Below are 14163 nucleotides of genomic sequence, written 5' to 3'. Positions count from 1 at the left end.
TATGAAGAACTTAATGAGCCAATCCAATTAACGCTAGCAGACATCACACCGACAGAGGACGACAGCTTCAAGACGCAGAAACAAGGCTGCACAACGGTGAGGATGAAGATGCATTGCGAGCTTGGTAGAAGAGATGGCATCGACAATACATCAAGGAAATAGGAGCTATGGTCAAAGCCAAGACACGACAAACCAAACCACTGTCACAGGGTGACATGTTTTTGATGAAGACAAGGGTCCAAGAACATTTCGTAAAATGTGCCAGATTAAAAAACAATACCCTAGGTGAGACGGAATAACAAGAGCTCGTCTCTTTCATACAGGCCACAAAGAACTCAGAAAATCTGTAAACAACATACACCCTCCGGAGGGGTGTTGTGAATAGCCCGCCAAAGCTTATCCTATTGCAACTGTGGCAGCTGAGATCCTATAAAATATCGTCATCCAACGCAAGATAAGAAGTAAAAAGACTGCTCTCTGGCACGGGCACGAGCTGCTTCACTTTTTCTAATAAAGTGTTTTGGTTCAAAGCAGTTGCTGGTCTCAACTGTCGTATCAGTGTACGTGTGGGTGTCTGTACGAATAATCAAGCAGGCGCGAGATCAGACACTGGCAGTATTTTGTAAATAAATCCTATCCTGTATGGCTGCAATAAAGAAACAGTTATATCATTGTTGCTTTTACAATTGTAAACAAGTTCATAAAACCAAACATTTTAGAACAATATCACGAACATAGTGAGCTAGACAAAAACTACATTGTGCACCTACCGAGACAAAGTTGGTCTTGAGATGGTCCACTTCAAAGCGGAAAGGAATTCCTTGAAAGTTGAACGACATAATGCCCTTGTCGTTATGAGCATTGCAAACACGCACCAGACTGTGGAAGCGGATGGTCGACACTGGAGGGACTTGCACAGCCAAGATCATGTCTTTTGGTGGCTCTTTCTGCACCAAATTGACAGATACAGTTTCCTTATGCCTTGTGACTCCCAACAAATGCGCACTTAATGAAAAATATTTGCCAAGAATTTTGATTGAAGCGGTTTCAAAATGCAAGTTCTAGTGTTATAAGTACACCAGCATTAGCAAAACCAAGACTAAAGTACCTTGCTGGTCACAGTAGCTTCTTGCTAGTCTGTGCAGATGTTAAAAGGACAATCAAGAGGACTACTAAACCAAGTTTAATAAGTAAGTAGCAATTCTATAAATAGCAATGTAGCTACTGTTATCGTGAGACAGACACCACAAAAAACTTGACCTAATAAGTGTAGCGACTTTCCCTGGGCCAAACAGGCAAAAATACAGAATACTTTGAACTTAGTAGCACAGACATCCCAATGCATGTTTTTGCCTTCAATTTGTTCAATCATAATCAGTCCTTTTATGTTTACCAGCACACATGCAGTTTTAAGAACACTTTATCAGTCTAGAAAACTTATACCCAATACATGGCAAATTCAATGTCACTTATCATAAAGGAGATCATGGAACTTATTCGTAATTCGTATTTCATTTGGGAGCAAAACTGAACACCAGCGATACAAAAAAAATGCGAAAAAATTCTATTACATAAACTGAATAGTTAATGTAATAGACATGATTTTTCGTTTGGCTCTTGGCTCTTCTTGGTTTATTTTGTGCAGCTGTAACCTGCACAATATGGCTAAACATACATATTCAGAGGAACTTTGTACAATTAGAAATAATAATTTCAAGCATAGAAATTTTCTAAATGTAGGTTTCTTTAGCGTTTTCCATCACCCGAGGTCATAGCACAGGTGCCAGCTAATCATCTATCCCAACAAATATATTTTGACCTTGCAGTAACGAACATGTTTGTGCGTGTCTTAATGAACCAATGGCAATGTTGCAATATTATATTGTTTTAGCTTTGTAGGATAAATTACATACATAGGCATGTACTGGCTTCCTGTCGAGCCACAGCATGCCACGATGTCAGTATACAGCATGGTTTTCACAACTGCACTGGAAAGCAAAAGTAAATTGAGGGAGCCCTGCAATATTTTTCCAAGTATTCATCAAATGCCTTCTTAAAAAAGCTCACTACCTCACATATTGACTGCCACAAAAAATTTTAGAATTCAAGTTCGAGCGGAGCTACAGGGATGTGCCGCACGCTTTGAGGGGGATGTGCCTTTGGAAACTAACTTTCTTGTTTCTCGTTGAATGCTGATGAAAATTGGCACAGACACTAAAAATGCCTCACAGTGTTTCCATAAAAATTTCGAGGCCATAACACAAATACTTAATGAGATACAAATTATTCCTTCATTGAACCTTGTCGAGAGGCTGGCAGATTTATAAAATGACAAAAATAGTTGGCAATCACTGAACGCATAGCCGAATGTATGCTGAAAAGGGCTGCATTTTCAAAAAAAATTTTTTAGAATGTTAAAATTTGAAGTTAGCATTTTGTTCAGCGACACTGCAATGAGCACACTTGTACTACAAACAAGAAGCCCCATGGAAAATTTTTTAGGGAGTAATATAAAAAACTAAGATTGCAGCCCCCTAAAGCATGAATGAAGGAGCATCACAAAACAAACGAAATCAAAATCTGTGAAGTGGTTGCCAAGATATCTTCTCCACCAGCTGAGCATAATGCCAAAAAAACAGTCTTGAGAAAACTGCATCAAAGTTTCACCTTCTCTTCACGTCTCTAAAACACCTAAAAATTGTGATCTTAGGTTTGTCTTGTGATATTTGACTTCTCAGGCATCTGGCCTCTGCCCAGTGTGCCTTTGTTGCCTACCGTATTTTTCGGTGTATAAGACGCGTTTTTTTTCCAAAATTTTCGGAGGTGCGTCTTATACAACGGTGCGTCTTATACGCACTTTTTTGGTAGTTTTTTGAGAGAAACTCGTGTTGATGCTCATCAGTCTTTTTTTTTAAACCACTAGAGCAGTCCAATGCGAATTATGCATCATAATTATAATAACGAACACTCAACGTGCCGGTACTACAGTTTTAAAACAAAACCAAAGTACATAAAACGGAAAAATTTTCAAAAGTATGTCGTCGTGTGAGTTCTCAGCTCACTGAAGCTGCGCAAGTTTCGGAGGCTGTACCATAGAGAGCTGTACTCAGTGAGTGAAATCGGCGTAAGATGGCGATAGGTGCGCGACGGGTTCGGCGGTTTGGTTCGGATTCGGCCGCTACTGCGGCTACCATCGCTACGCTGTCGTTCAGCGAGTTGGACTAGTCGCCATTTGCAACTTCATTCGTTCGGTTGGTCCGCGCCTTTGTTACCTTCACCTGCAGTATGCCGGCTAAACGGAAAAGTTACACGGCGAAGTTTAAGCTTGCTGCTGTGAAGTATGCAGAGGACTACGGAAACCGGGCAGCGGGCCGTCATTTCGACGTCACGGAGAAGATGGTCTGCACATGGCGACAGTCGACTGATAAGCTTCAGGCCATGAAGAGTGACAAGAAAGCTGACCGCGGCAAGAAAGCACGATGGCCAGACCTTGAGGGACGTCTGCACTCATGGATACTGGAGCAGCGTGCCCAAGGTAGGGCGATGTCAACGGTGCAGCTGCGTCTCAAAGCGCAGGCGCTAGCTAAGAAGGTGGGCGCCGTTGATTTTGTTGGCGGGCCGTCCTGGTGCTCCAGATTTATGCGCCGCAAAGCGCTGGCGATGAGGGCCCGCACAAGCATGTGCCAGAATCTGCCAGCAGATTTCAAGGACAAGCTTGAAAGATTCCAGGCTTTCGTTAAGAAAGCCATTGAAGACGATGGCATCGGCAACAGCCATATAATAAACATGGACGAGGTGCCACTTACGTTTGACATTCCAATGGAAAGGAGTGTGGCACCGAAAGGTGACAAGTCTGTCACCATCAAAACTACCGGCCACGAAAAAGCGCACTTCACGGTTGTGCTGGCATGTGGCGCCGACGGGCAAAAACTTCCGCCAATGATTATATTCAAGCGGAAGACGATGCCGAAAGAGTCTTTCCCGCCTGGTGTCGTCATAGAAACGAACGTGAAAGGCTGGATGAACGAAGAGATGATGGGCAAGTGGCTTGAAAAATGCTTTTCTAAGCGACCGGACGGTTTCTTTCATGCGAAGAAGGGCCTCCTGGTATTGGATAGCATGCGGGCGCATATAACGGAGCTCACTTTGAAGCGCATCAAGGCAAAAAACTGCACCGCTGCAGTTATCCCAGGCGGGATGACAAAAATTTTTCAGCCGTTGGACATCTCGGTGAACCGCAGTTTCAAGGCTATTCTGCGGCGCCTGTGGGAGTCATGGATGTCCGACGGCGAGCATAGCTATACCGCAACTGGACGCATGAGGCGTGCTTCGTTTTGCGAGGTCGCAAAGTGGGTGCGCGAAGCCTGGTGTGCGGTGTCACAGGCCACCGTAACTGCGGGGTTCCGCAAGGCAGGCCTGCTAGCATCCTCAGCCCCTGCCTCGACGACGACGACAGCAGCAGCAGCAGCGATTCCGAAGAGGAAACAGAAGAAGTCCCAGCGTCACTGCTGCCAGAGCTCGCTGAACTATTCCAAAGCGCGTCGGAGGACAAAGATTTTGAGGGCTTTGAGGAATAAAATGTTTTCCTGCAGTCGTGCGGAACGTTTCAGTGGGTGCGCATTATTTTTTTCTCACAAATTCGGTGTAGTATAAGTTTTCTTACGGACTGGCGCTCAGAAACGTAAGTACGGCATTTTACAATGCTCGCTCAACTGCACGTTATGAAGTTTCTTTGCGGAAAGTGAGTGAATGTAGGTGCGTCTTATACACCGGTGCGTCTTATATATTAATTTTTGCATGAAAACTTGCGAAAACTGGGGGGTGCGTCTTATACAAAGGTGCGCCTTATACACCGGAAAATACGGTATATTTTTTTTCATAGCCTTTTTTTTATCTACAAATAAGAAGTAGAGACTTCAAACTAAGTTCTCTGTATACAAAAGTGGTGTGACAGTAGGCATGACAGAATAGATTGTAAATGAATAAGGCCATATGTTCAAATGATTAGGCATTTTTTATGTTCAAGCTATTATTAGCATAACTAGGTGCTTCTTAATTATAAATAAACACTGAAAACTTGTTTATAAAGAAAAGTTCATGGCATAAAAAAATAACTCTTAGTATGACAGCCTATGCCTTTTTTTTAAATGACTAATAGTTATGGGCACAAAACTGGTGGCACAGAAACGTTTTAGCAGTTTATATAATGACGTGAGTCGGGCAAATAAAAAAACTCGTGGCCCTGCTTCATACATGCCCTTTAGCCAGGCTAGCCGTGAAACGCATCATCATACGGCCGGTCGCAAAAACGCTGATCTACGAGGCTTTCATTGTCTCAGAACATCCATAGACGCCCGCGGCGACCATCGCAAGGCTCCAAGCACGTCTAAATTGCATCACAAAAGCTTATTGACAGCCCTTCATATGACCGTGAAGTGTGAGGCCGTGTGGACAACACAGCTGGCGTGTCATGCAGCACTTGCCGGCAGCGTTCGGTGATGATGTGCGAAATGTGTACCTACGATGACAAAAAACTGGCGCGCACTGCGTTTGTTATCGCATTTTCGAATGCCGACACCCGAGACTGCTAGCCGCGGTTCCAAGCAATCCTTGGCAGTGGATGAATTGAGGGAGGGGGGGGAGCAGGTTGACGAGCTTTACAATGGGGTCTGGTGCCGCTGTGTAAAACGCCCGACCACAGTTCCGAGGAGCTAGCGAGTGATGTGCTTCGTTGCTTGCAAAGAAGCACGTTTCCACGAGTGCTCCAACACGACATTCTTGCCCGCAAAGTTCGTCTCGCCGTCAGCGAAGTTAGGCCTAAAGACAACTCCGACGACACACCACACTCGTAGACCGTGCGCCCGCTCATAGTAATCTGATCGTGAATCCGCTTACAGCTCTGTTGCTTGTGAAAAAGCACATCACCACAAGTGCGCTAGCGCGTCATTCTTGCCTGAAGTCTCGCCTTCAGCAGAGTTTGGCCTAAAGACGACTGCGAATATGCGCCACGCTCGTAGACAGCGCACCTGCTCCTAGTAATCTGATCGTGCATCTGCTTACAGCTCTTAACTAAAGCGTAATTATATCCTAAGGGATTGTCAAGCCATGAACACGTCACGAAGTAGTAATTTTGACAGTCATGTCCTCGCGACGCACAAGCAGCAGACAACGATCTCCTGGAGCGAGCATCGGGCCAATGGCGAGGCGAGTTGGGTAACATGACGGCTACAGCCAATAAGGGGCCTCGAAACGATCTTCGAATATTTGCTTTTTGTACGCTTGTTTTTAAAGGGAGGCGCCAGTTGAGGCAGGAAATTTGAACACGAAGAAACGCTCTTTTTAATGAGCCCAAGAAGACGGCTCCCGGCCACACCCTCGCAAAGCTGTAACTCTTCGAAAATCGATCTTTTTTCACCATTTCCAGAAAAACTTTCGCTACCTAGGAAAATGAAATGAATTTTTCTAAGCACTTGTGCGCCATTTTCTGAGTAGATGTTTTGGAATCAGATAAAAAAAAAGATTCCAGAAACTGAAAACTTTATTTTTGAAAAATGGATTTTTTGGCCCATTTCTCGCGATACCAAAGCCGCGTCCCCCCCTTAAGCGCATGCTCTCTCCTTTTGTGCCAGTGAGCACGCCAAAAGCTATGCAGGGAGAAACATGACAAAGGAGTAAAAAGATGCACGCATTCGTCAGCATGCATCAAGACCTTCAGCACTTTTCATTGTATTGCGATAGCAATTATATGGACACTCTCGAATGGATTTTGCCGCTGAGGTTGGCATCAACGTGGGCGTCGGCAACACCGTCATTCACTGTATATGTATACATATCCATATATATGTGAAAACGTAAGAAAGAAAAATAGTCCAGAAATTGACTGCGGCAAGCGGAATCGAACCTCAGACCAGCGAATTAAGAGTGCAAGGCATTAGCCACTGAATCAAGAAAGACCACCTCCTTGAACATTCAAACGGCAAGCTATTTATATCTACCACTTGCCGCTGGCGATGGGCATCTCTGTGAAACGACTATCGTGTTTTCGGCATTACCAAAGAGATGGCGCTATGAGCGCGCACCTCCGCGATGAGCGCGCATCTCACGTGCGCTCTTATCTCTCGCACGTACTTTGCCCCATGGAAAGGGGACGCTCTCACCCGCGCTCGCTTACCTCGCAGTGGGGACAATCGTAAACCTAGGGCTTTCACCGGAACGATGCTGTCGTTGTGACCAGGCACAAAATAATCACTGCACTTGTTGCCCAGTCTCCGTTTGTGAAAAGGGCACGTTTTTCACATGCAGCGAAGTAACAACTGAGACGCTTATTCGCGTTCATCTGTAACCGAGTACGTTTCATGCGTCATTTGTGCGTAAGAAACGCGGGGCACATTTCAGTCTGCTTGCCATTCTTCACGTGACCTTCTAATTTGTTGCTATCACGTTCATTGCTTGGCCTTTAAGGCAAAGCTGCGACTTTTTTCTTCAAATGGGTGGCTTTTATTTAGCATTGAGAGCAGTCAATGGTTGCGAGAGTAGTGTTGCATAGGCTTGGGGAACGAGGCTATGTTTGGGCAAGAACAGAGGGCAAGATGGTGAGAGGACAAAGGACGGTTGTGTATATGCGGCGGTGTCAGGAAGGCTTTGCGAAGTGAGTGGTAACAGCAAACGTTGGACCTCAGTGGTAACCGACAAGCGACATGCAAACACTCAGTTTGGTATTTCGAGGTAGATAAAAAGAGTGACACCCCTAGACTTCTGACACTGTGATCGCGAACACGCGTGGGCACGCGGCAGCATTTTGCAGCAGCCAAAGTAACTATGCCGCTCACAATGCTCAAATCAGCCCACGGCCCTACACGGGGTGTAGAGTGCAGAAATTTCAATATGCGTATGACATTACACTCAAAGTCATTAGAACAAAGTTGCATTTTACATCCAAAAAAAAGGCTTCTTATATCCAAACATTCGTTATAAAGATATATTACTGACATTATAATACAGTAAAACCTCATTCATTTGAACTCCGTCATTTTGAAATCCCACTTAATTCGAGGGTTTCTGCGGTCCAGTATTTTGTAATGCAAGTTTGAGTGGATGATTCGAAGCGGTGGTCGGCACCAGTCCAGTTTACTCAAAAACTTAGGTGCCATGTGCCAATTCACGATCCCGATTTCGCCACAATTTCATGAAAATTGCAGCCCTTAGGAGCCACAAGGCAATGCAAAGTAGCGATATGACGGAGTGACTGATAATGCCCTCCAGCCACACTTCTGCCAGCAAAAGAAAAAGGTGGTCTTGTCATCGACTTAAATGTGCACATGCGAAAAAGATGTGCCTCACTTCACCACAATGGTGACAAATTGGGCTCTGGTATTATGGAAAGACATGGACATGGGCCGGGCATGTAGCACTTAGGCAGGATAACCGCTGGTCATTAAGAATAACTTATTGGATTCCCAGAGAAGGCAAGCGGGTTAAAGGAACACAGAAAGTTAGGTGGGCAGATGAGATTAGGAAGTTTGCGGGTATAAAGTGGCAGCAGCAAGCACAGGACCGAGTTGACTGGCAGGTCATGGGAGAGGCCTTTGTTCTGCATTGGACGTAGACAAGCTGATGATGATAATGATTGCGAGAAAAAACCCTTGGGGCTGCAAATTAGCTGGCACAGCAAACGACTATCTCTGATTACTTTTAACAGCAAAACCTCGTTATTTAGAAGTCACTGGGGTTGCCAGAAATCTTCAAATTAACAGAACATACAAAAAAGTGGGATGCAAAGAAGCTGCAATTATTTGAAGTAATCAGGGCTGGTCGTTTGTTGTGCGGGCTAGTTTGCGGCTTCAAGAGTTAAGTTTTCCCGCAATACCTGGTCTTAATTTTGCCGCAAACACTGAAGAATGGCGGGCCTCGCCGCTTCCATCGAAAAAAAAAAAAGAAGAAAAAAAAATAATATGCTGTCATGATAGTGTGACATGCGCACCTGCGGAAAATAGGTCACTTCACTGCAACACAGTAGTGACCCGCGGGCAGCATGTTGCATGCACCTCATGGCGTACTGCCATGTAGCCACCGCAGCAGTGGCTACATGGTTAGAGCGTCTGCTTCCAATGCGGGAGGTGCAAGGTTCAATTCCCAGTGCTTACTAGGAACCCATCGGTTTCTGCCAAAAGGTAGAGGAGTACACCGACCTGGCCTTCAGTTGTTTCTGGGTACTCATCTCGGAAGGTAGCTCCATAAGATTTTCCGAAGGCTCCTGGGTGTACTTTAACCCACCACAGCCTTGGTGAAATAGTTGAGCATACGGCACTGCTGTGGGAGGCAGAGAATTGCTGCCGCCAGGTACCTACTGGTTAAATAGGTAGAGGCGCACTTCTGGCTTCGTGCTTGGCAGAACGAAGTTATAGTGGCTTAGGAGGGCACCCACCCCATGGGAAATTGGTTGCATGTGACCGCCAGACCTAAAATTAAGGTCATCCTTTTTTTTTTTCGTATCATGAAATGCCACGTAATGATCGGACCATTCTTTTTAGTAAAATAAAGAATTTAATATTGCTCAGTGTGACAGAATTCGTGATATGTTTTGGCTGTAAAACATAATCACTGAAACTATCGAACTAAGTTATCGAAGTAGGTGTAGCAGGCAAGAACTCCGCCAGCAGTGCAAGTCTGCCGATTGCCAGGGGCAATGGACAATCGGAGGTTCGCATACATCAAGAATTCCGCCAAAGTCTCCTTATTAAATTTATTTACAATCCCAGAAAGAATGGGCAAATCATGACACACTGCGTAGCGAGAAACATTCAATACGCTGCCTGCGCATCACTGCTGTATTGCAGTGAGTTTCGATTTACCAAGTCCCTATCACTCGCGGACAGCCCACGGACACTTCGGCTCACAGCTGGCTACATCACATGCACGTGATCTAAAAGTCCCGAGCCAGCCCGAGCGGCCTCGGGCCATCTGCGCGCTTGATGCTCACTGCATCCGCTGGGGCGTCTGCTATGCCTGGCTATGCCATCTGCTCCCTCCATAGCTGAAACACAGGCCACAATGCTGGCCAATTTGAAACCTGAACAGCAGTTACATAGTGAATTATGCCCATTTCTGTTGTGATGCAACTTACTGTAAGTGAACTACTCGAACACGTGCGCATCGTAGACCGGCGCGGTCGTTCCACCACTGTTTCTCTTAGCGAGCATAACGCGTGTTTGCTTGACCTTCAGGAATATGCACATGCTCGACATGGCTCAGAACACTGATCACAAGAACTGGGTGCACTAACAATGCGAAATTCAGAAACATTCGAGAAGGGGACATAAAAACAGAGAGAGAGGAGCGCATCGGAAATTTCCCGTGTCTAAATTAAGATGGCCGCACAGCATGCGCACTGCGCTGTCGTCTGCCACCTGCCTGGCTCAAAAGAAATTGTTCGAACTGTCCCGGGCTGCCCGCAGGCCATCAGGCAGGTGAAAAACGAACATGCGTCTGAGCGATCCCGGACAACTGGGTGGAGCTTCCAGTTGGTACCTAAGAAAAACGAATGCGGCGCTGGCGTCCGGGGCCGTCCGGAGCCGTTCGGGACACGTAAATCGATGAAGCTTAGTGAAGCACATCTCGTTTTCCGCAGGGCACGTTTTGATTGGAGACTACTACTTTTTTTTTTTTGCACTGCAAAAAGCAAACCTGACGTGCCTCAGCTGTCACTCATTAGTACATTGAATGGCCTGTGGCTTTCAGGGGCCGTCGTTTCCGCGTATTTGCGGCGAAATTGGAATAAGGAATTGGCACATGGCACCGGAAGTTTTCAAATTAACTGGAATAGTGCTGAGTGCCGCTTTAAATTATGCCCTCATACTTACTGAGGTTAGCGCAAAAAATGGGACGGAGAAAGAATGAACATACGACATACGCGCTGATGATTAACTGTGTGAAAATTTATTGGACCTGGAAATATATAGGTGAAAACGAAAAACAAGAACAAAAACCATCACATGCACATAACAGTGGAAGGCAAAAACGAATCTGCCACGTGTTGAAATGCACAAGTTAACCACTCAAAAACATTCTCTTTTTCCAGGAGGGCGAGTGAAGGCTCACTTCTGCACATGTTCCCTTTCGTTTTGATAAGGAAAACCTCACTCATTTTGCGCTCTGTCTTGTCACGATATCTCGAGAGTATCTTGCATTCATGAAGGAGCGGGACATATCTGCACAAGGAGCAATCAGCTGCCAAGGTGCTGCTTGTTGAAGCCCTGAGATTATTTGCATTCTCTCTCAGGCCACCATCCAAAGAGCGACCGGTGTGTCCCGTATAGGACCGACCAAAGGAAAACGGAATGTCGTACACTACTTTGCTCACACACTGAACGTACTGCATCCTGTGTTTCTTGACGCTATGGTGACCTCGCTACTCACCGTAGTGGATGATCACTGCGGGTTCACGCTTAGCGAGCCACAGGGCCGCGACTCCGTCAACTACTCGCGTCTAGCGCACCACTTCTTGCGCGCTCAACAGACAATGTTCGAATAACAGAAATACACAACGCTTTATTGCCTTTGGCGGCACCAAAACAACAGTACAACGTCCGCTCCCGGGATGCGGAGAGCAAAGGTTCCCGCATGCGGACGTTCACGATAAGAGGTAAACCGCGAGCACGTCGCAGCTGGCAATGGTGAGCCTTGACACGCCGGTCGGGTAAAGGTCTCTCGCAGCTATGCTGTGCACTCTCACGATGGCCACTGGGCCTGGTCGCGAGAGTTGGGGCAAACCTCGTACGCAAAGGCCTATGGCAAGTGCGGCTCGGTGTGGTACGACCACTTCAAGCACTAGGCACTGCTGTTGGCTTAGCGTACAGTACCGAAGCTAGCACTCAAGTAAACACGCCTGCCGGGATGCCAAGGACCCCCCAGGCAGGCTACAGTCCGGCGATTCCCAAAGGGGACGCGGACGAAGGAAAAATGTGCTTACCCAGCGCCGACCACCAAGGAGAGAGCTCCCTCAGCCCACGCGTGGCCCCATCTATCGCCACGCACTGTTACCAGAGCAGGACAAGAGAAAAGGAGCGGCCATACGGCGGAATGCCCGCGAAATGGTCACGGGCGCACCTCAGACCCCCCCCCAACGCATGCATGCTCCTTGGGTTTGTCATCGTTCACTTTCTTGCAAAAGCGGCTAAGCTTACAAAGTGCAGAGAAAACGAGTCTTATGCCTGCTTTGCTAAACATCTTCATGAGCGCTTGGCTCACACGGTGTACGTAAGGGATAACAGAAATTTTGTCTTTCCTGTGTTGGGTGTGTCTTGGTGCCACGTTTCGAAATCTCGCTCAATAGAATTGTTGCCAAGGCACAGAGTAACTCAGTTGGGTAGCTGGCGCATTCCAGTCGCTCGACCTGGGCGCCAAAGGTTCTTTGCACTTGGTGAGAGCAAGACCTCTTCTGAGCACTCCTAAGAACACCTAAGGCAACTCCGCATTTCACAAGCTTTTTCCCTCCTGGAAAAAGATATGTTTTTGAGCGGTTAACTCGTACATTTTGACTCGTAGCAGATTCGTTTTAGCCTTCCACGCTTATGTGCGCGTGATTGTTTTTGTTCTTGTTTTCCCGTTTTCAGCTCTATATTTCCCGGTGTAATAAATTTACACACAGTTGTTCGTCAGCACCTGTGTCGTGTGTTCATTCTTTCTCCGTCACGTTTTTTGCACTGTTCCCCTCAGTATCATATACCAACTGGCCCTTCAAGAAACCCTTCTGCTCAGACTTACATCGGGAAATACGAGACGGTGTAAATATTTCGAATTCAGCGGGATTTCAAAATAACTGAGTTCAACTTAACGAGATTTTATTGTATTTCAAAGTTCCTAGCACTAAACCTTTTGTATGTTTCAATTATTGTAAAACCCCCTTACTTCCAAGATTTTTCATACTCCCAGTGACTTTAAATTACGAGGTTTTACGGTATAAGACATTTTTTCATTTACTTTGTTACAACCAATACTGCAAAGCCTCGTTGCTAGAGGCCTGCTAGTCATAACAGGCCACATCCTTTGCTGTGGCACGTGACAGATAATTAATTACAGGCCTCTCATTATCCACCAGCTTCAATTTCGTCTTGAGAAAGCTTCAAAAACAACAAGCCACCGGGTGCAACTATCACCATTTAGCCTGTGCTGCTTTCGATCACGTCAGCACGCATAACTCCGACACACTTCTGCATGGTCTGCATCAAGAATTCCTATTGAACAGAAACAAGACAGCAGTGTTGCCAAATACAAAACCTTCAACGTGTGTACTACTGCAACGCACTCGCGACCAGCCACTGACTACGGAAACAAATGCAGCAAAAAAGAAATGCCGGCTATGACATCATCATAACTTGTTTTATTGATTGCAGGATGATGACATGAGGGAAACAAGCCCAAAGGGTCCCTTTAGATGTGGTCGATACCTCCAGAATTCAGGCTTCAAAATTGCTGTAAATTACTTCCTCACTATATTTGCTGCAGATATTTTGCAGATATACGCATGTTCACGTGAATAAACCCTCAGGCTATTTCGGCCGCAAAATGTCTAGTGTCAGTACCCCTTCAACTCTTTCGTTACCGTGCGAAAATGGTTGTTTTTCATATGTCTCGGGAAGATCGCTTTTGCCAGTTTAAAAAGTACTCCAGCACGCATTGCATCATACCAAACATTTATGGGGATCTGAGGCGCGCCCGCGACCATTTCGCGGGCATTTTGCCACATGGCCACACCCTTTTGCTTTTCTGCTCTGGTAACGGCGCGTGGCGATAGATGGCCCCACGTGCGGGCACGGCACGCGGTATGTGTGTGCCGAGGGAGCTGGCTCTCTCCTTCGTGGTCGGCGCCGGGTAAGCACGTGTTTTCCTTCGTCCACGTCCCCTTTGGGAATTGCCGGACTGTAGCTGCCTGGGTGGCCTTTGGCACCTCGGCAGGCGTGTTTACTTGAGTGCTAGCTTCGGTACCGTACGCTAAGCCCACAGCGGTGCCTAGTGTTTGAAGTGGTCGTACTGCACCGAGCCGCACTTGCCGTAGGCCTACGCGTACGAGATTCGCCCTAACACTCGCGACCAGGCCCAGTGGCCATCGTGACAGTGCGCAGCATAACCGCGAAGAACCTTTTCCCGACCAGTGTGTCAAGGCTC

General features: G+C 46.5%; 1 protein-coding gene across 1 annotated transcript in view; it reads right to left on the bottom strand.

Moving 5' to 3' along the window:
• LOC119160965 (uncharacterized protein C05D11.1) overlaps nt 1–14163 on the bottom strand; it is a 269272-nt gene that overhangs the window by 149924 nt on the left and 105185 nt on the right. The window contains exon 13 of the mRNA XM_037413256.2: nt 771–947. Within this exon, the coding sequence (XP_037269153.2) occupies nt 771–947 (177 nt within the window). The remainder of the gene's footprint in view (nt 1–770; nt 948–14163) is intronic.

The sequence above is a fragment of the Rhipicephalus microplus genome, chromosome X (assembly GCF_043290135.1).
Source record: "Rhipicephalus microplus isolate Deutch F79 chromosome X, USDA_Rmic, whole genome shotgun sequence".
Taxonomy (NCBI): Eukaryota; Metazoa; Arthropoda; class Arachnida; order Ixodida; family Ixodidae; genus Rhipicephalus; species Rhipicephalus microplus.
The sequence above is the reverse complement of the archived record's forward strand: the minus strand, read 5'-3'. Positions and strand labels throughout refer to the sequence as shown.